General features: G+C 54.0%; 1 protein-coding gene and 1 long non-coding RNA gene across 5 annotated transcripts in view; one reads left to right on the top strand and one right to left on the bottom strand.

The window, feature by feature from the left end:
- COL16A1 (collagen type XVI alpha 1 chain) overlaps positions 1–13,909 on the top strand; it is a 49,157-nt gene extending 35,248 nt beyond the window's left edge. For all 4 annotated transcript variants that reach the window (XM_054721473.1, XM_054721475.1, XM_054721474.1 and 1 more), the window contains 17 exons: positions 69–104; positions 444–506; positions 2,805–2,876; positions 3,029–3,082; positions 3,880–3,924; positions 4,094–4,138; positions 4,387–4,440; positions 4,887–4,940; positions 7,201–7,251; positions 7,605–7,694; positions 8,757–8,792; positions 9,376–9,420; positions 10,460–10,648; positions 10,993–11,059; positions 11,788–11,964; positions 12,141–12,218; positions 13,563–13,909. In XM_054721473.1, the coding sequence (XP_054577448.1) occupies positions 69–104; positions 444–506; positions 2,805–2,876; positions 3,029–3,082; positions 3,880–3,924; positions 4,094–4,138; positions 4,387–4,440; positions 4,887–4,940; positions 7,201–7,251; positions 7,605–7,694; positions 8,757–8,792; positions 9,376–9,420; positions 10,460–10,648; positions 10,993–11,059; positions 11,788–11,964; positions 12,141–12,218; positions 13,563–13,765 (1,359 nt within the window). In that variant the 3' untranslated portion in view covers positions 13,766–13,909. The remainder of the gene's footprint in view (positions 1–68; positions 105–443; positions 507–2,804; positions 2,877–3,028; positions 3,083–3,879; positions 3,925–4,093; positions 4,139–4,386; positions 4,441–4,886; positions 4,941–7,200; positions 7,252–7,604; positions 7,695–8,756; positions 8,793–9,375; positions 9,421–10,459; positions 10,649–10,992; positions 11,060–11,787; positions 11,965–12,140; positions 12,219–13,562) is intronic.
- A 32-nt stretch (positions 13,910–13,941) lies between these two features.
- Positions 13,942–24,335, bottom strand: LOC129150371 (uncharacterized). Its single transcript, XR_008557105.1, has 3 exons — positions 24,314–24,335; positions 14,272–14,417; positions 13,942–14,172 (listed from the first exon to the last, which is right to left on the bottom strand). It is a non-coding gene; the product is annotated as an uncharacterized LOC129150371 (long non-coding RNA).
- Positions 24,336–24,419: the final 84 nt, after the last annotated feature.

Here is a 24,419-nt window from a genome sequence, read left to right as displayed (position 1 = left end):
TCTTTCCACCTAGTGGCCGGTGGGAGAGGAGGGCAGCTCAGCAAACTGTCCCCTGCTTCTTCCCGCAGGGATTTCAAGGCCAGCCAGGCTTTCCCGGCCCACCGGTGAGTGAAGACACGAAGCAGCTCTGTCTGATGTGACTCCATCTGGAAGGGCAGGCTGGCCGGCCAGGCTCGGCTGGATGGGCCTGTGGAGGGGAGGGAAGAGGCTCGGGGGCGGGGAGGGGAGGGAGGGACAGCCTGGGTGGCCAGGCCTGATTCCAGGAGCCGGGACCTGGAGATCAGGGCCTCCTGGGTGGGCCCCAGCCCAGCAGGCCGGCCGGACCCAACGCTCCTGGGTGGTGTTTCTAGAAAGCATCCACAATAGTGGGGCACACGCAGCAGGAAGAAGGAGGAGCTCCCCCTCCGGCCCACTTCATTCCGATCTCTCCTCTGTTGGTCTAGGGTCCCCCTGGATTCCCAGGCAAAGCAGGAGCGCCTGGCCCACCCGGCCCCCAAGCTGAGAAGGTGAGCTGGACTCCACGTTGGACACAGGCACAGATCTGAGTCACTCAGCTCCCACACCCCCGTTTCAGCCCCAGCATCAGCCTTTGGAAATTCAAGAACCGCCTCCGTTACATCCAGGGTGGGGGAAGGACCTCCAGGATGGCCCTAGCAACCAGGCCCCAGGGCAAACCCGTGGGCTCCTAGGATGGGCCGTACACCCGCCTGCCTCTGCAGGAGGTCTCTGCCTGGTGGGAGAGGGTGGGTGGGGAGAAGGCAGAAGGGTACAGTGAGAGGGGGTGACTAGGGTGTGACTGGCTGGCCTAGGCCAGCTTCATCTCCTCAGGGGGGATGGGGGGGCGTTGGGGGAAGGAGGAAGTGTGCTGACACTGGGAACCCCAGCGCCCCACAGCAGGGGTAGCTCCGGGCACTTTCCTTCTGGGTCTGACACCAGCAGGAAGAAACTCACCTGGCAGTGTTGTCCCCAAGGGCGCAGTGTGACTTGGCGACAAGGGTGGGAAGGGGCAGACATCTGGGGAGCCCCACACTGGCTGCCCCCCCGGGTTGGGCTTGCTAAACTGCCCTGGTCTGGGGGCGGACGCTCCTGTCTCAGCCCAATTTCTGGGCGTCTCAGAGGTGACAGCCGGTGGTGTAAGAGGCCCAGCACTGACAGAGCCTGGGGCAGGGGGAACCTCTTTCCTCTGGAGCCCACACAGCACAGCTGGGGTGACTTAGGGGGCTCCCTTTCTCTAACTACTCGCTGTCCAGGTAAAGAAGTGAGGCCCGGAGAGGCCAGGGCATCCCAGGGGCACACAGCAAGTTAGAGGCAAAGCTGAGGCCTCCCTCCCAGCCCCGGGGAGCCCCCAGGCTGCTTCCCAGAACCAGTGCCTACCAGCATGGGCAAGGCAGCGGTGGGGCCGCCTCCCTTCCTTCTGAGGGACCTGATTGGCAGCCACTGCCGGAGCCCTCTGTGCTGCCTCTATACTCCAGGGCTGCCTGCTGACCTAAGGATGATCATTGCAGACAATCCCCAACCTCTGGCCAGGGGTTCCATTCCCGATTCCCGGTGGAGCTGACATTTCTCTGGGGCTGTGCTGACCCCTCCTGGTGGGTGGTGGCATTGCACTGCCACCCAGAGCTCTTCTCCCTCCACCCCACCCCAGGGGTTTCTAACTGGATCCCTTCCCCTTGGCCACTCCCATAGCCACTGCTCCAGGGCAGCCACCCTCTCCCCGCAGGGGCTGCAGCAGCCTTCCTCACCAAGCTGCCGATCTGGCCCCCTTCTCCTGTAAACACTCTAATTCAAATGGTCCATTGTCATCACTCCCCTATTTTGAAGCTTGAATGGCTCCCCAGGGCCTGTGGCAGCGGTTTTCACTTTATTTTGTAGTCCTAGAGTCTTGTCATCACACAGAAGCTCACGTGGACCCTTGGTCTATAAAACAGATTCAAGTGGAGCTTCTCTGGCTAAGGCAAGGGAAGGGGGTCCCGGAGTCCCACCCACTGGGCCCCCACTTTGTGCCTTAGCTCCGAGGCCCTCCAGGGACCCCCGGGACTCTGAGAAGTCCCGTTTGAAAATCACAGGTCTTGGTCATAATGTTGAGCCCGGCGCTCAGGGCCCACAGCCACCAGGCTCTAACCTCCCCAGCCTCCTCCACCACCCATCGCACGGGCTCCCCAGACACCCTGGGCTAGGCCAGGCGTGCAACCACTTCCAAGTCCTTCTCCTTCTCCGGAGCTCCCTCTGGCGTGCCCTGTCCTCCACCGCCGCCGGCCAGGCCTCAGACACCAGGCGGAGTCAGCATCTGTGACACTTGTGTGACGCCTCCCCGGCCCGGGCCGGAGTGAGCCTTGCCCTCTTCTGAGCTCCTGTGGCCCCTTCCCCACGGAGCACATGGACGGCTGCGTGGCCCTGATTGTGAGCCTGTGACCCTCACGGGACTGCGAGCTCCTTGAGGACGGGGGCCGCCCCTTCTCTCCGGGGAGAATCAGGGGCCCCGTAGTGCTCGGTGCCTCGTTGGGACTGAGGCGAACTGAGTGCCGTCGGTTAGCGCATGCTACTGAGCACCCACCGTGCCAGCCCCTGGTCAACCTTGGAGAAGACGCTAGACTTCCTAGGCTCTGTCCCTTCGTGGAGCAGCCAGGAATGCTCTGCAGATGAGACAGATCCTCCTGGGGGAGTGGTGTGTGTGGAGTGTATCTACTCAGTCCAGAGCAGAGCTGGGTTAGAAGCCAGCCGTCCTGGCTCCCAGCAGCCGCCGAGCATGTGGCCCAGGGCCTTGTCTCCAGCATGGGATGAGGCTCTGCTGCTTTTGTTTCCAGGGCAGCGAAGGGATGCGAGGCCCATCAGGCATGCCTGGTCCCCCTGGGCCGCCAGGGCCTCCCGGGATTCAGGTGAGTGTGTGCCCCTTAGCCTGACAGGCGTGGGTTATGTGTGCGTGTGCACAGGCGTGTGCGCGGGTGTTTGGTAGGGCTGGGAGTTGGGTGGGGGCGGCGAGGCTGGAGGTTCTGGGCAGGCTGTAGAGATGCCCGTTTCCTGTTCCCAGGGCCCTGCCGGCCTGGATGGTCTGGACGGGAAGGACGGCAAGCCCGGCTTCAGGGTGAGATGATGCGCCGGGGAGGGCACCCCTTCCTTCTCCAAGAGCCAAAGTCCAGGGAACCCTGATGAAGGGACTGAAGTGCCCCCCCCCCCCACCTCTGTCAGGGGGAGCCCATGCCTTCCCTTGGTCTGCCTCTCACTGCACCCCACCTCCCTGGGTCTCGCTTATCCTGGTAGCCTTGGCCAGCTTGGCTGAGCTAGGCCTCACCAAAGTCAGGACAGTGAAGTGAGTAAGTTCCTATCCAGAAACTCAGACAACTAAAGAAATAGAACCCTCAGGTCTTCAGCAAGGGGTCCAGAGCCCCCGACTGGGACCCCAGGCCTAGCTCGGAGCCTGCACAGGCAGGGTGGCCTGAATGGCCACAATGGCATAAGGGTCCTGGACTCTGGCCCGGTCAACAGCTCCTACTGGCTGGCACCAAGGTTCCCAGCCTGTGAGTGGATGGGCAAACCCACAGAAGAAGCAGGTTGCAGGCATGGAAGAACTTGAGCAAGCTCCTTGATTTTGCTGGGGAATCTGAAAGGGATGGAGCCATGGCAATGAGCAGAGCATCCAGGTCAATCCCCGTCTGTACCCAAAAGAAGGAAAACTGAGGTCCAGAGCGGGGGTGGGGTTCATGCAGTGGCCATGGCCAGTCAGAGGCTGAACCTGGCTTAGTCTTCCCTCCGCCGCATAGGACTTCGTTCCATCCTGGGGCGGGTGGGGGAGGGGCTGGAGAAGGGAGAAGACAGTGGCGAGTGAGTTGGGTACAAGCTGGACAGCGTTCCTGCCTCAATGCCCCCGATCTCTTTCCCTAGGGAGAACCCGGTCCCGCTGGCCCGCCTGGACTCATGGGACCCCCGGTAAGTCGAGCTTCAGGGAGGAGCTGGGAGGTGCCACCACTGACCCCTCCGGTGCAGCTCTGCGTTGGTGTGTGGGGGCGTGTTCTGATTTGTTTAACTGGAGGAAAGAGGGTGGGACGAGGCCTCTGGTTGAGGCGAGGGATGTGGCAGCTCCCTGCTTCTCTTCTAGGGTTTCAAGGGGAAAACAGGACACCCTGGTCTCCCAGGACCAAAGGTAAGGGCCCAGCAGGCGGAGCCTGGCCCCCGCCAGAGGGGACACACCGCCTGGTCCTTGCCCGAGATGCCATCCCGGCACCCAAGCCTCCTGAGGCCGCTGGTGCCTGGCAGACTGGGTCGGGGCTTCTCCCACCCACCAGCCTGAGGGTGTCAGAGGGCCTCGGGCCAGAGCGGGGCACGTGGCTGGATCCCTCTGGTGTGGGGGCAGCCACCTGGCGGTCTGGTGAGCTCCTCTCTCTCTTTCAGGGCGACTGTGGAAAGCCAGGGCCCCCCGGCAGCAGTGGCCGGCCCGGAGCTGAGGTGAGGGCTGGGATCTGTGCAGGCTGCCTTCGGACAGGACAGCCTCTGGGCTCTGCTGATCCCGATGCAGCCACTGCTTCGCTCTCTAGCAACATGGCTGCCTCCTCTCCTCCCCTTTCTGGGGGAGGTGTTGCCCAACGCGGCACATCTTGACTTTCTCCCTCCTCTTAAGGGTTGTACCTGGTTCCCCTTTCTATAGGCTGTTGGGTCATTAGCCTAAAAGGGCAGGGCTTGGCCTTCTCCGGCTGGGGGCTCTGCTGTCTCTCTCCACAGTCCTCATGGGCAGGGCTGGGGCCTTGGCCTGGAAGGCTTAGGCCTGGAGGTCAGAGCTCAGCTGGGCTCCTGGGAGCACTGGTGTTCCACCTGCTCTGCTCAGCCCTCTCCCCCTAAAACCCCGGGTGTAATTCTGTTTCTGTGTCGTTTCTTCTTTTTTCTGGCTCCTGCAGGGTGAGCCTGGTGCCATGGGACCCCAGGGAAGACCTGGCCCCCCTGGCCACGCTGTGAGTTAACTGGATTGTCTCTGCCTCATGAGAGTTGGGATTCTGTTGGAGCGGGGGCGGAGGGCGGGGTGGGAGGGGAGGGGGAAGAGAGGGTGTGGGTGAGCTGGCTATAACCCCAAAGAACTGAGCGCAGGAGCAGCCCCAGCGCGTGGAGCCGTGAGGGGCTTTGGACTCACCCAGTCCAGTGGTTCCCAGGCCTTTTGCCATTTTCTTGTTTTCTGGGTACATTCGAATCTACTTATCTTTTTTTTTTAAAATGCATTTTTATTGATTTCAGAGATGAAGGGAGAGGGAGAGAGATAGAAACATCAATGATGAGAGAGTATCATTGATTGGCTGCCTCCTGCTCGCCCCCTACTGGGGATGGAGCCCACAGCACGGGCATGTGCCCTTCACTGGAATCAAACCCAGGACTCTTCAGTCCACAGGCCGGTGCTCTATCCACTGAGCCAAACCCGCTAGGGCCGAATCTACTTATCAAACAAAGATCATTCAGTTATTCAACAAATAATGATTGAGCACCTGCTCCACGCCAGGCACTGTTCCAGGCCTTGGACTAAGGCAGTGAGGAAGCAGGCACAGCGCACAGATTAACGCGGAAGTGTGTGGCGTGCAGGGAGGGACTGGGAGGTGACTTTAGAGCCATGTTCTAGGAGAAGGGGCCGGTTGTCCAGCAGTTTGGGGAAGAGCATCCAGGTCAGGGGTGGGGGAGGGGAGGGGAGCAGGTGATGCAGAGCCTGAGGCAGCGGGGAGCTTGGTATACTTGGGGAGCCCAACGTCAGCATGGCTGGAGTGGAGTTCAGGGGGTGTGAGTGGGAGCAGGAAGCTGAGTTTGGAGAAGACGTGATGCAGATGGTGGAGGACCTGGGAGGTGCAGGCTTGGGGTGGGGGAGGGGGCCGCAAATGGAAGCGGAGATCCGTGGGAGTCTTTGCAGAGGTGGTGGCTGGTGGCCGTGGAGCGGGGTAGCCGTGCACAGACCTGGTGTGGGTTTAGGGGCCGAGGACTTGCTGACGACCTGCATGGGGTGGGAGGTGGGAGCAGTGGAAAGACAGCAATCAAGGGGCACTCCTGTGTCTGGCAGCTGGGTGAGTGGGCGGTGTATTTACTGAGATAAGCGACTTGGAGAGAATATTAAGTAATAATGGATTTTCCGTCTTCTCATCGGTAGCATAGAGGACTGCCAATGGGCGCCTTTGATCAGTGTGAGGGAGCAAGCTGGTGGGGTTCCAGAGAAAGGCGAATCAGCACGCCGGCATTTTATCGCAGCCCTGCTGTGGCTGGCTGCGTGGTTGCAGGCTTTGGGAAATGTTAAAAATAGCTCATGGCCAAAAAACAGAACTCTCAGGTCTTCCGCACTATTTTTATAGGTCGCAAGGGGTCCCGAGCCCCCAGTTGGGGACCCCAGCTCTAGCTCAGTCGCCCCTCATGTTACAGATGAAAGAAGGAGTCACACCCTCTGGATGTGTCCCCACTGGAGACTGGTTCAGGGGCTGGGGACAGGAGGGGCGACAAGAGGGGTGCAGGGTTCCTCTTCTCACCTGTCCACCCAGCCCCGGCTGTGTGCCGGGCCGAGGGCTGGAGATTCCCGAGCGTTCAGATGAGTAGGGCCGACCAGGCCTCCGGAACGTTCCATCTGGGAGTGTGGAGGGAAGTGCTCTGAGAGGCGCATGTGCCCTGGGAGCCCTGGGTGGCTCTGTGTGGCTCCGTTCAGGGAGGTGGCCTGGAGCTGTGCCTCCGCTGAAGGTGCAGGAGATGGGGGAGGGCATTTGGACAAGGGCCAGCCCAGCCAGGGCAGGAGCGCTCCTTGGTGTCTGAGTCTCATAGGAGACCAGGGAGGCCTGGGCTGTGCTGAGCCCCTGCCCTTCACTCTCTGCTGCAGACCAGACCCCCAGCTCCTGCTCTTTGCTCCTCCCAGTACATAAGGCGGCGGGGGGGGGGGGGCAGGGGGGGGCGAGGCTCTGAAGACACCCAGGCCCCCAGGCCTGCCATCTGCTCTGGTTCTGGGTGCCAGCTCATCCCCTCAGCACAGCCCCAGAGGTACCACTCCCTGTGCGGCAGGCATGAGGGTCCTGTGAGCTTGGGGACCCTCAGGCCTCAGCTCTGGCACAAATCTTCTGGCAGAAGCTCAAGTGCAAGACTGAAGGGAAGGAGGACTTAGGGCGAAGTTTAGGGCTTGGTTCTGCTGTCGGTCCCTCCACACCTCCCGGGGGCCTTGTTACTGGAGACTCTTCCCAACCCACTGCCTTTGTCTCTCTTTAGGGACCACCGGGGCCTCCAGGCCAGCCAGGCCCAGCTGGGATCTCTGCAGTGGTGAGCGACAGGGCCCCTCACCCCTCCCTCCCAGGGATTGGGCCCTGCTCTGCTGTGGGCTCCTTTCAGGGGGAGCTGTGGGGAGGGGAGAGCAGTTTGCCCCAACCCTCGCCTTTCTTGGTCAGCCTCTCTTGCCCCCAGAGATCTCCCTGACGGCATGCGGTGAAAGTGAAGGCCTTTGGAGAGGGCTGGAGCCGTCCCAGGCCCTGTCTCCGGTTCAGGAAGCACCAGCTCTCCCTGTAGAGCCCGGGGTTGGAGGCATGGTCCCTGGCACACAGCACCTGCCCCTGGCTCTGTGGAGTTCATTTTTCCCTCTCCCCTCCCCTCTCACCACCCTCCTTCCTTTTGTCCAGGGCCAGAAAGGAGACCAGGGAGCCACTGGGGAAAGAGGCCTTGCAGGCTTTCCGGGCGAGCCTGGCCCACCTGGACACCCTGGCCCCCCGGTAAGACCCCACCTCTTAACGCACAGCCCCAGGGAAAGGGCCCGTTGGCCTTGCTGGTTGAGCGCAGCCCTGCACGTCTGGGGTCTCCGGGGAAGGAGAGGCTGTCTGCATGGAAAAGGCAGCGTGGAGCTTGTGCCTGAGGATCACATCATGTTTGGGAGAAGGGACGAGCTCAGCAGCCAGCGCTGTGCCCACCGCACACCAGGCCGCTGCCTGACCCTGCACAGCACCGCCTGTAGAGATCCCTCCACCAGATGTCAGGCGGGGGACACCTGGCCCCTGATCCGCCCTGCCCCTCTCCAGGGGCGCTTTTGGTAACCACAGAAAACTTGGTCACCGGAATCGAACCCACAACCCTTCAGTTCATAGGCCGACACACTAACCACCCAGCACACTGGCCAGGGCAACAGTACTCCCACTTTTAAAGGTTCTAGGCAGGTGAACCCCATCAGGTGGGACTGGTTGTCAGTGGGTGGAGCTGAGACAGGAACCCAGGCCTCCCAGCCCCCAGGTCAGGGCACGTTCCATCAACGTGGGGAGCATAGCAATGACCCTGGGACTGGTGGCCTGGGATGGGGTGCCTGACTCCAGCAGAGGTGATTGGTCAGCCCATGTGCCAAGAGGACCAAGTCTCACCTCCCACTCACTCTGATTCCTGTCAGCCCTCCACCTCCCCTGCCTGCAGGCTCAGGAGCCTCCAAGATCTGCCTCCATGAATCTGCCTGGTTGCCTAGCAAGCACAGATTCCTCTTCCCCAGCATCCTCCAGAAGCGGGTGGGCGGGGCCCAGGAGGCAGCCTCTACTGTCCCGGGGAGGGAGCAGGCTCACCTGACCAGATCTCTGGTTCACACCTTCATTCAGCAAACATCTAACCTATACTCAGAGCCAGAGAGTGTGCAAGATGCTACGTTTCCGAGCCTGTGCCCAGAGTGTCCGAGGGGAAGGGGCAGGAGCAGGACCCATTGATGGAATGGGGGTTGGGCGTGCCCAGTGGGCAAGGTGAGGCATGTGACATCAAGCGAGGTTGGCATTCATCACATCTTTACTGCTCTCACTTCCCAGGGCGAGCCTGGTGCAGACGGTGCGGCTGGCAAAGAGGTACTGTTGTCCTGGGCTTGTCCTGTCCCCGTGGGAATGCTGCTGCTTGCGCCTCGCCTTACCCCGGCCCCTTTGTGCGTTCAGTAACCATTCTTCATGCAAATGTCCTCTGGACAGATGTGAAGGAAGCGTGCCCTTGTTGCTCTGGGAAGAGGAGTGGGGGATGAGGTGATAAGGATGAGACCGAGACTTGTTTTTCACTATTTTTTTAACTGTGAACCTGGTCAAAAGGAGACAATAAGAATAATAAACTCCAAACAAACAAGGACTGGGCACCAGTCCCTGCCAGGCCCTTCAATATGCTCCAGATTGGCCCTTTCATGCCGACTTCTCACCTCTTTTTGTCTGTGACAAGGGACCCAGCCAACATAATCATCGAAGGCCATGCTCTGGGGGACATTCGTCTCCTTTGCAGCTGTCAGCCCTTCTGTTATCAGGGAAGCTGTCATCATTTCTCACACAGAGCCCAGCCAGACAGCGCAGGGGCCCGAAGCGGTGGGAGGGACCTTTCACAGCACGTGCCTCCCCTGGGTGGCTTGGAGATGCTGCAAAGACTTGACCTTTGACGTTGGATTTCCTCTAGGGACCCCCAGGAAAACAGGGACTCTATGGACCGCCTGGCCCAAAGGTGAGTGGACACGGGCTGGGTTTGAGAGAAGCTCCCGAGTTGGTTAAGCCTGACTCCCAGCTGTGGCTTTAGCCATGGAGGGGGGAGACACAGGCAGGCCAGTGGACAGGAACACACAGTGGACAGAGCTTGGAGCATCCTCATCTCTGAAAACTTCCAACATGGGGCTGTTTCAAGGTTCTTAGCTATGGTTGGGGGAATGGAAATTTCAACTTCATTCACTCATTGATTGATTCATTCATTCAATCTGCAAGCATCTGCTTGATCTTGCTTCCATTCCTGGCCAGGTGCTCACTTAGTCCCGTCACACTTACTCTAGAGCAGTGATGGGCAACCTTTTGAGCTTGGTGTGTCAAACTTCGCCAAAAAACCGAGCATAACTCGGGTAGTGTGTCACTTTGAGGAAAAAACATCATTTCGCGATATTTATAGTTTAAATAACATAAATGTTTCATCCTCGGCATGCGGCCGCCTCAGCAGCCGCGTGTCATCAGAAATGGCACTGACACGCGTGTCAGAGGTTCGCCATCACTGCTCTAGAGATTTTACTGAAGATTAGAGCCTGTGCTGTGGGATCAGAGGGAGAGAGCACCAGCTCAGCTTGGGCGTCAGGGAGGCTGCACAGGAAAACAGGAGCATGCGTCTGGGTTGGGGAGTGCACTGGGTAGGAAGGCGGGGGAGGGCATTCAGGCGGGGAGGACTCATCGGAGAATGATAACCTCTGAGGTCTGGAGGGAGATGAGGCTGCGAAGGTGAGATCAGAACCACATCATGAATGGTCCTGAAAGCCTGGCCACGGAATGAGCCTTTATTCGGAGGGCAGTGGGAACTGGCAGGACATTCAAGCACGGAGTAGCCCCATGAGAACTGTCTTCTAGAAGGACTGTCCTGGGCAGTGAAGTGAGCCATCTGTCAGGATGCTGTGGCCACAGTCCAGAGGCAGATGCTGGGGGCCTGGCTGAAGGATGGAGAGAGGGGCATCATGAGGTAGACTTGGTAGTATTTGGCAGTGCTGGACTGTGACTTCCTGTCCTTGCAGGGTGACCCCGGACCTTCAGGACAGAAGGGCCAGGCAGGAGAGAAGGGAAGAGCTGGCATGCCTGGTGGGCCCGGCAAGAGTGGCTCCATGGGGCCTGTTGGGCCACCGGGTCCTGCAGGAGAGAGAGGCCACCCTGGATCTCCAGGGCCTGTGGGGAGCCCCGGATTGCCCGGGGTACCTGGCTCCATGGTAAGGAGAGGCTGGCAGCTACGGACACTCTCTGGGCATTCAGGCTAGAGCATGGACCATTGTAGAACCTCCTGCTGACATTCTGCAGGAAAGAGCATGACTCCCCTACGAGTGGCTCCTAATTGTGTGTGGGAGGGTGGGGGGTCGGGGACCCTCTCCCCAGAAAAATGCACTGATGCACACAGTGTTTTGGACCATTTCAGAGGGGGTTAGGATTAAGTATCTGTGGGTGGCTCCTGGGACCTTTGCTTCCCCCCATCCTTTATTTCCATAAAATCTACCCCCAGGGAGAGAGCAGTAGGCTTGGCAGTATAATTGAGGCAGGTTTTCTTCTCTTTTCTCAGGGAGACATGGTGAATTACGATGAAATCAAGCGATTCATCAGACAAGAGATCATTAAAATGTTTGATGGTAATTGGCAGCCGCTGGGTGGCAGTGGGTGCTGCTGGCCCTTCCAGCCTGCTTCTTGGCCCTGCCCTGGCCTCCTTCTCCTAAAGCTCAATATCCTGCCCCCCACTCAGCCCACCCCCCACCTACAGGGTTGTGTTCGGTAAGACTTCAGACGTTCCTTGTCACCTGCTCTGTTCAGAGATAGCATGATTCCCTCCCGCCCTCCCCAAGCCCCCACTGGAGCAAAGGAGACAGACAAGAAAATTGACATCAAACGAGTCTGCCTGCAGTGAGCTCAAAATAGTGGGGCGAGCAGCGACTGTAAGATGGCTGGGGTGGCTTCATTCTAAGCTTTTGTTTCCTGTTCATTTGCTCGTCCAGGGCTGGTATGCTAGGGACTGAGGAAAACATGGACCCTGCCCTCAAGGGGCTGGGCATTGAGATCAGGGAGCAGACCTTGAATGCCAAGCAAGGAGTGAGTCGGGCTTCAGTCTGAGGCCAGTGGTGAACTATTGAAAGGTGTTGGAAAAGAGACGTAATTAGATCTGTGCTTCAGAAGGAGCACAGTGGAAAGCAAAGTGGATGCCCGGACACGGGAGACCATAGAGCAACCCCAAGGTCCCTCGCTCTGACGTCCCTCTGAAGAAAGGCTTCTCTGACGCCATGCTGAGGGCCTGTGTGCAGCATCTGCGGTCGGTCATTCTGAGTCCCTGGGGCGCCCTCTGACCTGCCCCTGTCCTTTCTTACAGAGAGGATGGCTTACTACACCTCCAGGATCCAGTTCCCCATGGAGGTGGCAGCAGCTCCCGGACGACCGGGGCCCCCAGGGAAGGATGGTGCTCCCGGCCGGCCAGGCTCTCCAGGAGCACCTGGGCTCCCTGGTCAAATTGGCAGAGAAGGACGGCAGGGCCTGCCAGGAATGAGAGGTAGAGCTGCCCTCTGGTTCCAAAGTGCACCCGCAGTTCTCTGGGGCACACATGAGCATTGTATGAGGTCTGCTGGGAATATACTTACCTGTATGTGTGTACTTCTAATAATCTGACTGGGAGTGTCATTTTTCTGCTCAGGGATAGGACTTCTTATTTTATTTCTTTTGTCCCAGGACTGCCCGGTACCAAAGGTGAAAAAGGGGACATTGGTGTTGGCATCGCAGGAGAAAATGGTCTCCCTGGTCCCCCAGGTAGGAAAAGCCAGCATTTCAGACCAGGAATCTAGAACATCTGAGATCTCCTTTCTTCATGCTCCTTCTATAACACAGCTGTGTGGCACCTCAAATAACTACAGGCCTATCCACCAACATTTACCTCATGTGCTGTGTGTAAGGCCCTCTACTAGGGCCTGTGTGGGGGGTAGTGAAGGGCCAGTGCCTGCCCTCAAGTCCTAAATTGGGCTAGCACAACACAGAGGAATAGAGTCAGATGCTGTTGGGCCAGTGAGTGCTAGTTCAAGTCCTGCTGGGCTGCATGACCTTGACAGGGTCACCCAAGCCAGGAAGTATAGCTAAAGAGAATGACTAAAGCCTGATGACCTGGCACTGAGACCCAGCTTCATCGCTTGCCACATGTGCAACCTCTCTGCGCCTGTGTCCTCATCTACAAGACGAGATAATAGTTCCTTTCTCACGGAACTGCTGTGAAGAGTCAATGAATCCTATCTAATAAAGAGGGAATATGCTAATTGACCCTCATGCCATCACAAAGATGGCGGTGCTCACAGCCAATAAGGAGCGAGTATGCTAATTGACTGCCTCGCCCTTAAAGATGGCAGTGCCCACAGCCAATAAGGAGGGGATATGCTAATTGACTGCCCCGCCCTCAAAGATGGCAGCACCCACAGCCAATAAGGAGGGAATATGCTAATTGACTGCCATGCCCTCAAAGATGGCGGCACCTAGTCCCCTCAGCCCTGCTGGGGCGGCAGGTGTGTGGCAAAGCCGGGCCTGCAGCTCCACGCACCTGCCTCTGGAGTCCCCCAGTCCCCTCAGCCCCCCAACCACCCAGGGCCAGCCCGAGGCACAGGCAAGCCTTGATGGCGGCTGCCCAGCCAATGCCCAAGGCGCAGGCTAGCCTTGGATATCGGTTGCCCAGCCGCCTAGGGCCACCCAAGGCTCAGGTACCCAGGGCTGGCCGAGGCTTGCGCTGCCAGCAGTGGCAGCAGCAGAGGTATGATGGGGCGTCACCTTCCCCTGATTGCTGGGTCGCCTCCAGCCCCTGAGGGCTCCTGGACTGTGAGAGGGGGCAGGTCGGGCTGAGGGACCCTCCCTCCAGTGCATGAATTTTCATGCACCGGGCCTCTAGTAATGCATAAAAAGCACTTGGCCTTGGGCCTGACACATGGAAGCTCTCAGTAAAACTAGCCAATAGTGTTGTTGTTGTTAAATTAATGTAAGAGTCCGATCAGGTCTCATGAGAACATGTTTTAACCTGAGATGTATTCATCAAATGTAAGGTGTTTTTGACAACAGCCATTATTCTTTCCTGTAGTCTGGATCTCCTGATTTTCCTTTTCTGACTTCCCTCTCTAGGTCCTCAAGGTCCTCCAGGGTATGGCAAGATGGGTGCAACTGGACCGATGGGCCAACAAGGCATTCCTGGCATTCCTGGCCCGCCAGGCCCCATGGGCCAGCCGGGCAAGACTGGCCACTGTAACCCCTCGGACTGCTTTGGGGCCATGCCAATGGAGCAGCAGTACCCACCCATGAAAAGCATGAAGGGGCCTTTTGGCTGAAATCACCATCTCCGTTAGATGAAGGACTCCATGGGGAACAAATGGCTAAAACTTATAAGACTCTGTGATGGGTTGTGAATGTTCTGAGTTTTTAATTGCTATTAATATTTTTTTATCAATAAATAAAAAATAAAGTGATGCGTAGTCTCACTTTCAGTGGGGTTTCTCTGGTGCTGCAGCTGATCCCCCTGTCATCCTCCTTGGTCATTTGGTTCCAGAGTCACAAAGGGCATTTCCCTCACTGTCTGTGGTCAACCCAGTGGAGTTGTGGGATGCTGCTGTCACGGTGCCCCAGCTCAGCTCTCTCCAGCTGCTCCGAACCATCCCTTGGTCCTCTGGACTTGTGTCCTGTCCCTCACAGCACACTTCTCAGAGTCAGAGAAGGGGCATCGCTCGGCCTCTCCCTACTAGTGAGGCAAAGCAGGACTGAAGACCCCAATCCCAGCTCAAAAAGGCCCCTCCCTAGTTGCTTTTCTAAAGAAAACAGTGTTTGGTACCTCACCTACCCTTTTCATTTCTTGAGCGTGACCCAAAGCTAATGCAGGTTGCACCTTGGGAAATGCCACCCAATGCTGAAGGCTGTTCATCTGCCTGGCAGCACCTCCAAGTACAGTTTCTTCTTGCTGCTCCAGTAATTCTGTGATTAGAAAGCCTGCAAAACAGGAGGGAAGCTTGGCTCCAGCCCCTGGCCTAGGCAACCAGGGAATGCTTCTCTGGGAAATGAGATGAGACCTCCTGCCTGTACTGATGTATGGCCCTGTCACCAGCTCTCCTGGACTGCAAATGGCATCCTTGGTTAACCTAACATGTGATGCTTTCCCGGACATCTTAGCCTCGCCCTTCAGAAACAGGCTGCATCAATACAAAGTGGTCATGGGCAGGCCACGATCAGATCTAAGCTTATGGTCCTCAAAGTCTGCTGGGAGTCTGGTGATCTATCTCCTGTTTCCTCCATATGTAAAAAGGCTAGAGAGAAAAAGAAAGGAAGCAAGTTGGATATTATAGAAACACTAGAGGCCCGGTGCATGAATTCATGCACTGGTGGGGTGTCTCTGGGTGGCCTACGGGGATCAGGCCAAAACCCACAGTCCAATACCGCCTGCAGCCCCTACCTGCTGCTCCTGCTCATCCCGGCCCCACTGTGCCTGCCACAGGCTCGCACCCAATCAGTCCCAATCGGAAGAGGCTCGTGCCGCATCAGTGCTCAACAGCTGTAAGCCCTGTGTCTGGCGTCCTCCCGAGGGAGTGGCTTGTGGGATCAGGCCAAAACCAGCTCTCCGACATCCTTCGAAGGGTCCCGGATTGAGAGAGGGTGCAGGCCAGGCTGAGGGACTCCACCAGTGCACAATTGGAGCCAGGGAGGGACCACAGGAGGGCTCCAGGGCATGTCTGGTCCTGTCTTGCTCAGTCCCACTAACTTACCAGTTGGAGCATTAGCCCCTTGGTGGTCAGTGCATATCATAGCAAGCAGTTGAGCAGCCTTAGCATATTATTAGTACATTACACTTGGATTGGTTGAATGGATGACCTGTCACTGGACGACCGGACACTTAGCATATTAGGCTTTTATTATATAGGATTTCATCTCAAGCTTCTCGTTCTCTACTTTTCAGACTTCTCGTCCTGGGCGGGCGGCCGTGTGAGAAAGCAACAGGGCACATCCAGAGGGACTTCCAAAGAATGCCTTGTGGCTGGCCCCAGCTTCCCGGAAGGTTTATCCAAGTTGGGTAAACTTCAAAAGGATCTCAGAGCAGGTTCAGAAATGTACTGAGGGTCCAGATGCTGATCCAAATTGGCTGAAGCCTTCAAACTGGCTGTCAAATCTCTCCAGAGCTGGTGTTGCCAGCAGCTCTGAAAATTCCCTTCTCTGGTTGGACTCCAAATACCAGGAGACCCGCCTAAGGGTGGCTTGTCAGAACCGTTGCCCATTATTTTCCTGCCAGGAGCAGAGGAGTGCCATGGCCAGGGGAATGAAACCAGGCCTACTCCTGAGCGTGCCCGAGGTTTTTAGGTGTAGGAGGAGTCCGTTCTTATTTTATCTCCCACCAGCAAGTCTCAGTGAACCCTGGTTCTAACATAAGCCATGAAAAAGCAAACGCATCACCTTTGCCTTGAAGGAGCAGCCAGTTTTGGCCAGTGGATGAGGACAGATGTGAAAATGCTCCCATTGGAAGGCCGGCTTCCCCCTCAGCCCACGCCGTGAAGTGCTAACTGATGACAAAGAGCACGCCGGCGCCAGTAGAAAGAAAGAAAGAAGCAAGGACCAGCTGTTGCATCGGGCAGGACGGCTTTGAAGGCCAGAGGGGAACGTCGGCGTGAGAAAACATCAAGCTCAGCCCCTCGGAGGGCCACCCGGGCACCGATCCTGACAGAATAAGTGATGCTTTCTTCACTTTGGTTCTTGAGTCAGATTCCATGACGGTTAGGTTTACGCTTTCATGATTTGAGTGCTCATCTCCCTGGAGTTTGAAATTGCTGTATTTTCTTGGACCGTGAAGAACCAGATGGAAAGCGGAATTTATAGTCTCTTCTGTTTCCGTGGTCAGCAAAAAAACAGTCCGTGGATTTTGCTCGTTAAGTTCAGGAACCGGGTAAGCAGAAGAGAAAGGAAGGAGGGGCACATGCCTTCCACGCCTTTGAGGCAGCTTTCTCACAGTCCCTCCGCTCGTCTTCCGTCTTCCTGTCTTAGGGTATTCCGGGCTTTTAAGGCAACGCACAGATCCTTCAGATTGGCAAAGTCTAACTTGATGAGTCCATTTCCTCTTTCTACTTCGTGCCAGGAACTGTCTGGGGATCCAGAGGCAGATATGGTCGCGGCCCCCGCAATGTCTATGGGGAGAGCGGACAGTTAAACAAGCAATTACAACAGAGTGGGATGCTGGGGCAGGACCAGGCACTGGGGGAGCTTGGAGCCGAGGGACCTAAGTGTGTCTAGACAGAGATGGATGTGGGCAGAGGGGACAGCACGTGCCAAGGTCCGGAGATGATGGAGTCCAGGACGCTGAGTGGTGAGAGAGAGTGCAGGGTGTGGGTGGAATGCGGACCGTGAGCACAGAGACCGTGTGTCGAGTCAGAGTTGCCTAAGGTGGAGTTCACTGACAGCCAGGTGAAGGATGGACTGAGAAACCCTCTGCTCTGTAAGACGAAGAAAGGCTGCTGCAGGTTTATTCTGCAGAGGAAAATCCCAAAACGTGATTTCTTCTGGAATTTAAATCTTCCTTTTGGTCATATTTGCCCATCAACAGAGTCTATTTAGACTCTTCACATTTGGTCTGTTAGCCTCTTACCCGACTAGATCTTTCTGTTGTTGTCCTGAATAGCTTACGGGAATGGAATGTGTGCATTGATAGATTCCATTATAGAATTCCGTAATGAAAGGGGAGTGTGGCCAAATTGCCATGTCTGCTGTTCCCATTCTTCTGTTGGTTCTGTGGAAAGCTGCAAATCACCCTCTGATCCGCAGCATCCACTTGGAATTTAAATTTCAGACTGGCTCTCGTTGGAATCAAAGAGAATTAATTCCATAATAATTAGGTGAGTGTCAGGCTGCCTGCTCCTAAGCAATCCTGGAGCTGGTGCTGAGCCAGGATGCCTGTGGGGAATGATGTCTCTAGGGGAGGAGACATTTTCCAGTGGATGGGCCTTCCAGCACCAAGCTCTGCCTCACTCTAATGGGTCAACCGCAGGGCTTCCATGAACTCAGGAAACTGCTCTGTGCTCTGAAAAGGGCTGGAATCCAAGAGTTCTTCTTTGGCTCGAGCAGAAACAATAGCAGGAGCCTTGCCACCCACCTCTGTCTGCTTCAGGTAGTTGAGGTTCTGGAACTGAGCTGATTGTTTTTCAGTCTTTGGAAGGCCCTGAGCTGCCTTTTATCCAGCCCTCTCCAAGATAAACACACGTGGGCCCGCTGCAGGTCCTCAGAGGCAGAGCCCTGGACTTGGCTTTGGCTGGTTTCTGACAGCTCAAGAGATGACTTGGATGCCTTGCCCCCCAAATAGCAGTCATCCAACAGGCTGTTCTCCTAAGAGCCCTTCGCTGGGCAGAGGGAGCTGGGACGTGAAGTTCTCATAGGAGTTTAATTTCAGCACCTAGACAGAGCTTGGCAAGTGGTGGGAACTCAGTAGGTTGATATGTTTGTACAATAAAATGAGTGCATGTCGCATTATCCCCTTTTGCAGGCCCTTTGCAGGCCACATGTCACTTCTCTCTGCCGACAAATGTTCCTTGACCTTCATCCCAGACTGCAGGAATTCTTCCTTTCTGAGATTTTGCCATTTGATTCCACCTATTTTTTTATTTTTTATTCAGGGGCCGGGGTGGAGGGGGCGGGGGGGCGGCGGGCAGGTTTACAAAGGTAAAGAAGACAAGACCTACTAAACACTAAGGACTGAGCAGTTAAAAGATTGTGGACCTCGGTTCAAATCCTGACTCCTCCATTTATCTTTTTGGTAGTAGAGAAGTCGTTTAGCCGCTCTCAGCCTCCTGATTATAAATTGGTAACAGTATCTTCTCAAAGGATACGGTGAAAATAAAACAACACATTGTACTTAGCACAATGCCTGGTACCTAGTAAGCATTCAATACAGAATAACAACTGCTAATATTTATTGAATTCTTGCCAGGAACTGTTCAAGGCACTGGCGATAGAGGAGGAATAAGAAAAGGACAACCCAAGAGGAACCCAAGATGGCGGCGTAGGTAAACACCTAAACTGCCGCCCCGCACAACAATTTCAAAACTACAACTAAAAGATAAAACATCTATCACCCAGAGCAGGGGTCCTCAAACTTTTTAAACAGGGGGCCAGTTCACTGTCTCTCAGATCGTTGGAGGGCCAGACTATAGTTTAAAAAAAACTATAAACAAATTCCTATGCACACTGGACATACCTTATTTTGAAGTAAAAAGACAAAATGGCAAAAACACCCGCATGTGGCCTGCAGGCCGTAGTTTGAGGACGCCTGACCCAGAGCCACAGGAGGGCTGGCTGAGTGGAAGTTCTACAACTAGACGGAAAGAGAAAAGAGCATTCAGTGCACAAACGCTGAAAAGCTGAGGTACGGGGGTGCGCGTGATACGGGCTGGCGGCAGATCCCGGCTGGTGGCAGGCATTGCTTTCTTCAACCCGAAGAGAGACAAGCTCCTGATTTCTCTGAAATCCAGTTTCTGGGGAGACGCGCGGGACCCAAAATCCTATGGGGAGAAGCTGGACTGTCTGCCATCGGGTTGGAAAGTGAGGGTGGCTTGCTTGCAGAGCTGCGTGGAGGAATAATTGTTTGCTGCTCTGGGGCGCGAGACATGGGGTCGCAATCAGAGGCGTGGGATGCGGGCTGCCAGCCATTGCTGTTTGCCACACCCTAGCCTAGTGATGCCCTGAGAACCTGCCCCGCACAACCTACAAACTCACCCAAGCTCCAAGCAGCGGCTTTTGCCTATGAATGGCCTTCACTATCGCCGCTTAACCTAGCAAACTTGCAAACCGGTTCAGACAGCTCCATAATCTACAAATCCCAAGCAGGGAGGCGAGGACTGTAGTTCTCGCTGTAGCTCCTGCAGGGTGGTCTCAGACAGTAGCTGACCTGCACCCCAATGGAGATCCAGAAGCCAGATTTCAACTCCTCACATCCATAAGTGACACATTCAAGAGGCAGACTCAGTGAGCACCAAAGCCCCACTGAAACAAGTCCTGCACTATAAGCATGTCTCCAGCGCAGCAGTTCTTCCATTATAAACATAGTGGGTCCCCACAGCCAATTGGCCTGGAGGACAATTCCTCCCAGTGTACCAACAGCAATCAAGGCTTAACTACACCAAGACTTTGCACTCAGCCCACAAAGGGGTGTACCAAGACCGTCCACCTCAGGTGATTGGGGAGGCTGAGCTACTGGCCCCTATAGGTCACCTACCACACAAAGCCGCTCCATCAACACAGGGAAGCAGCCAAAATGCAGAGACACAGAAACATGTCACGAATGAAAGAAATGGAGGAAAGCAAACTACAGGACGACATAGAGTTCAAAACCACATTTATAAGGTTACTCAACAATCTTCTAAAAACCGCTGAGAAACTTGATGAGACCTTCAAGGACCTTAATAAGAATGCCAAAAAAATGGAAAAGGACCAGTCAGAAATTAAGCATACACTGTCTGAAATAAAGAATATACAGAAACTCAACTGTAGATCAACGTACCCCAAGAATCAAACCAAAGATCTGAAATATGAGGAAACAAAAAACACCCAACCAGAAAAACAAAAAGAAAAAAGAATCCAAAAATATGAAGATAATGTAAGAAGCCTCTGGGACAACTTTAAGCATACCAACATCAGAATTTTTGGGGTGCCAGAAGAAGAAAGAGAGCAAAATATTGAAAACCTATTAGAAGAAATAATGACAGAAAAGTTTCCCTACCTGGTGAAAGAAATAGACTTACAAGTTCAGGAAGCACACAGAACCCCAAACAAGAGGAATCCAAAGAGGACCACACCAAGACACATCATAATTAAAATGCCAAGGGCAAAAGACAAAGAGAGAATCTTGAAAGCAGCAAGAGAAAAACAGTTAGTTACCTACAAGGGAGTACCCATATGACTGTCAGTTGATTTCTCAACAGAAACTATGCAGGCCAGACGGGAGTGGTAAGAAATATTCAAAGTGATGAACAGCAAGAACCTACAACCAAGATTACTTTATCCAGCAAAGCTATCATTCAGAATTGAAGGTCAGATAAAAAGCTTCACAGACAAGAAAAAGCTAAAGGAGTTCATCACCACCAAACCAGGATTACATGAAATGCTGAAGGGTATTCTTTAAGAAGAGGAAGAAGAAGAAAAAGGTAAAGATAAAAATTATGAACAACAAAAAGACATCAAATACATACCTACCAACAAGTGAAGTTAAAAATCAAGTGAATAAAAAAATCTGAAGAACAGAATGGACTGGTGAATATAATGGAATCAGGGCCATAGAAAGGGAGTGGACTGAAAATTCTCAGGGGGAAGGGGGTCTGAGGGGTGTGGGAAGAGATTGGACAAAAGTCTTACACCTATGGATGAAGACAGTGGTGGGGGGTAAGGGAATGGGGTGGGGAATCAGGTGGAGGGGAGATATGGGGGGGGGGGGAAGAGGAACACCTGTAATAATCTGAACAATAAAGATTTATTTTTAAAAAAGAATAAAAAAAAGAAAAGAAAAGAAAAGGACAATCCAGCGCTCTCCCTCCCTGGAGCGCGCCCATCCCTTTCCCTTCCCTAGCCCTCTCCCTGCCCTCCACTCCCCCCCCCACCCCCCCCCCCCCCCACTCTCCAGGCACATTATCATTAGCTTCCTGACTCCCAAGCTCCAATGGCCCTTCCTTTATGTCTATAACTTGTTTCCTAAGCCCCTTTCTTCTAGGAATTACTTCTTCTACCTCTGTAATTTACTTAAAAAAACAACAACAATATACATGTAAACTCTAACGAGGACAATTCAAATAGTGACAAGTACAAAACTACTTTAGATGTGGTGTCAAGGAATGTCCCCCCAAGGAGGTGATCTCTGAGCCTGCCAGTGAAGAGCCAAGAGAAGAGCATTCCGGACAGGGAGAAGAGCTGATCCGAAACTCAGGAGGTGGGGATGATGTGGGTATGTCCCAGGGATGGAGACCAGGACGCATGGCTGGAGTGAACTGGGACAGCAGTGGCAGGAAGTGAGGCTGGAGATTCAGGCAGGGTCTTGGTCATAGAGGGTCATGAAGATCATAAGGATGTGTTTAAATGTTATCTTAAGGGTTAAGGAAAGCCTCTGGGGGAATTTAATCCAAGGAATAACATTATCTGATTTACATTTAAGACAATTACTCGGGCTGCTCTATGAAGAATAGAGTGTGGAGTAAAGAGTGAAAGCAGGGACTTTGGTCAGGAGGCTATTGTAATGATCCAGCCACAGATGATGGTATCTTGGATTAGAGTGATCGTGCAAATAGGAAGAAAAGAGCAGATGTGGGTCTATTTTTGAACTCAAGCAAATGGAGATGTGGAAAAACAGAGGCCCCACAAGAATGCTCCTAGGTTTTTTGGCCTGAGAGAAGGGATGGATTTTCTTAGATGGATAGGAATGGGTTTTAAGAAAAATATCAGAGAGAACTCATATAAGGCAGGTTGGAATATAGCACAATAACAGGACCAAGTGCAAAAAGAGGCAGGCAAGGGAGTGGCTAACACTGGAGGTGGAGGGAATGTGAGAGAATGAGGTGGACGATGGGACTGCAACTGAGCTCTGAAGTACTGGCAATGGGAGGAATGTTGTTCTGGCAAAAGGAATGGTTTGAACCTACGTCTGGACAAAGGCAGGTGCAATAACTCATTTTTCAAATCCCTACATATTTATCTGGCAGCTGAGGAAACTGAGATTCAGAGAGGTTAAATAACTTTCCCAGCGGTCATACAGTTAGAACGTGGTAAAATCAAGGTTCTCACTCCAAGCAAGAGTGCTAAATGGTGAAACTGAACATAGTACAAGAATGAAAGAAAGAAGAGGGCTGTACAACATAAGATAGGAAAGGAGAGGTTGGGCCAGACGGTGAAGGACTTGGAGTGCCAGAATGAAGAGGTTAGGGCTTATTTTGGTGTAGATCAGCAGTGGGGGGACGTCTGGCCCGAGGGCTGTGTAAGACCTGCAAAATCATTTGGTCTTGCCCTGCCAAGGCATTAGGGGTGAGTTAATTACATGTTTGACCAAATACAGCAGACCAGTTTTTAAGTGGGTAATTTTGTATGGCCCACAAATTATGTCGTTAAGTATCCAACTGGCCCTTGGCAGAAAAAATGTTCCCCACCCCTGGGATGAAGAGGAGCCATTGTAGGTTGTCCAGTGGGCAAGCAACATAACCTGCACTGTGATTTTAGAAAGTGCCTGGATAGATAGATGGGCTGGAATGAATAAGACCTCATAATATATTCACTTGTTTATTTATTTTTTTAATATAGTGTCAGGCACTGGGGATATAATGACAAGCAAACCCAGACACAATCTGTGCCCACATGGAAGAATTTAACAAATTAATCAGATAAGTGTGCTAACAAGTGTAGAGCCTGAACCACCAAGTGGTAAGTACAGGACAATAAAGTCACTTTGTAACCAGGATTTGACGTGCTTTAGGGACCCGTCAAAACTTCCCTGCTGAGAATTAGGCATCCATTTGTGAACTCTTAAAAAAAAAAGAAAAGACACCTACTAAGAAGGGCTCCTGGAGGCTCACTGGACTCATTTTAAAAAGCAGAGCCTAGCAGCCATTTCTGCACAGGGGCCTCTTACGCAAACTGCACTTCAGAGAGGCCTGCACTGAACTGCCTGCCTGTACTGTATTTCTGCCATCCCAAGGTCATACAGTTAGAAAGCCAGCCCTCATAAAAGGTTTCCTAGAATCCTATTTCAACCAAAAGGATTGAGGGTTTCCCCATCCAACCAGAGCTGTGTGGCTCCCCTGAATCAGAGTAACTCTATTCTGATCAATCAGGACAGTGCCTTTTAGATCAATCAAACGTGAGAATTTGGAGCCCTCATGTGCATGAGGATGGACCAACCAGGAACCAGGGGCAGGGACTTTTGTCTATATAAGCCAGCTCCCCTCTGGCTCTAGGAGCTCAATTTCTCTCCTCAGAAATGAAGAATGTGAGCCCTGACCGGTTTGGCTCAGTGGATAGAGCGTCTCGATTCTGGTCAAGAGGCAGCTGATCGATGTTTCTCTCTCTCGTTGATGTTTCTAACTCTGTCCCTCTCCCTTCCTCTCTGTAAAAAGTCAATAAAAATATATTTTTTTAAAAAAGAAAAAGAAATGAAGAATGTGAATGTTTCCCTGGCTGAGCTAGAATACCCACTAGAGTGAGTAGATTGGGGTGACTGGAGTCAAGCAGAACAGAGCCTTCTAGCCAGAGGGCCTAGCCCCAGGACTGTTCTACAGCTCCACAGTTTTCACAGTCATGCTGTATTGCAATTCCGCTGTTTTGCACTGAATAAAGTTTCCTTCTTCACTGCACCCCAAACTGGGGATTCTTGTTGGTGATGAATTGGCGCCAATGATCATCTGTTGACACACTGACCCCAGTTCTAGGCCATACTCTGCCCCTAACTCACTGCCTCTTCGGACCTGTTTCCCCACTAATGAAAGAAGAGACTATTCATCTAATTTTCCTCTCCCACTTTGGGGGATTTTCCTCTCCACAAAGGCCACACATCCCACTCCAACGCTACTAATTGACTCGTTGCGTCTTGACATTAGAGCGAAGTACTGCGGCCATTACCTTTATCCTTCCCAAGAGGCCTCTGTTCCCTGTTGTCATGGTAACCGCCTGACCACGCCTCGGGCGGAAACTTGGAGTGACACAGGAACTAGTTACTGTGATGGTTCCAGTTTGCCAGGTTAAAATATGGCCACCGCCGTAACACCTAACTTAAGCTTCTCACTAAATGCCCCGGTCTGACTACCCTGGAGGCCACTCTACCGCAGGAAAGAGAGGAACAACGCCACAACAGCGAGCGAACAAAATTCCGGAAACCCCCATCCGACCTTTAACTCCTGCCGCCTCTCTGGGAGGTATCCGGCCACCGCCCAGTGGCGTCACTTCCGTCAACCTCTGCGCCCAGGATTGACAGGCGCACCATCCAATCAAAAG

The sequence above is a fragment of the Eptesicus fuscus genome, chromosome 9 (assembly GCF_027574615.1).
Source record: "Eptesicus fuscus isolate TK198812 chromosome 9, DD_ASM_mEF_20220401, whole genome shotgun sequence".
Lineage (NCBI taxonomy): Eukaryota > Metazoa > Chordata > Mammalia > Chiroptera > Vespertilionidae > Eptesicus > Eptesicus fuscus.
Note: the sequence above shows the minus strand (reverse complement) of the source record. Positions and strands in the feature narration are given on the sequence as shown.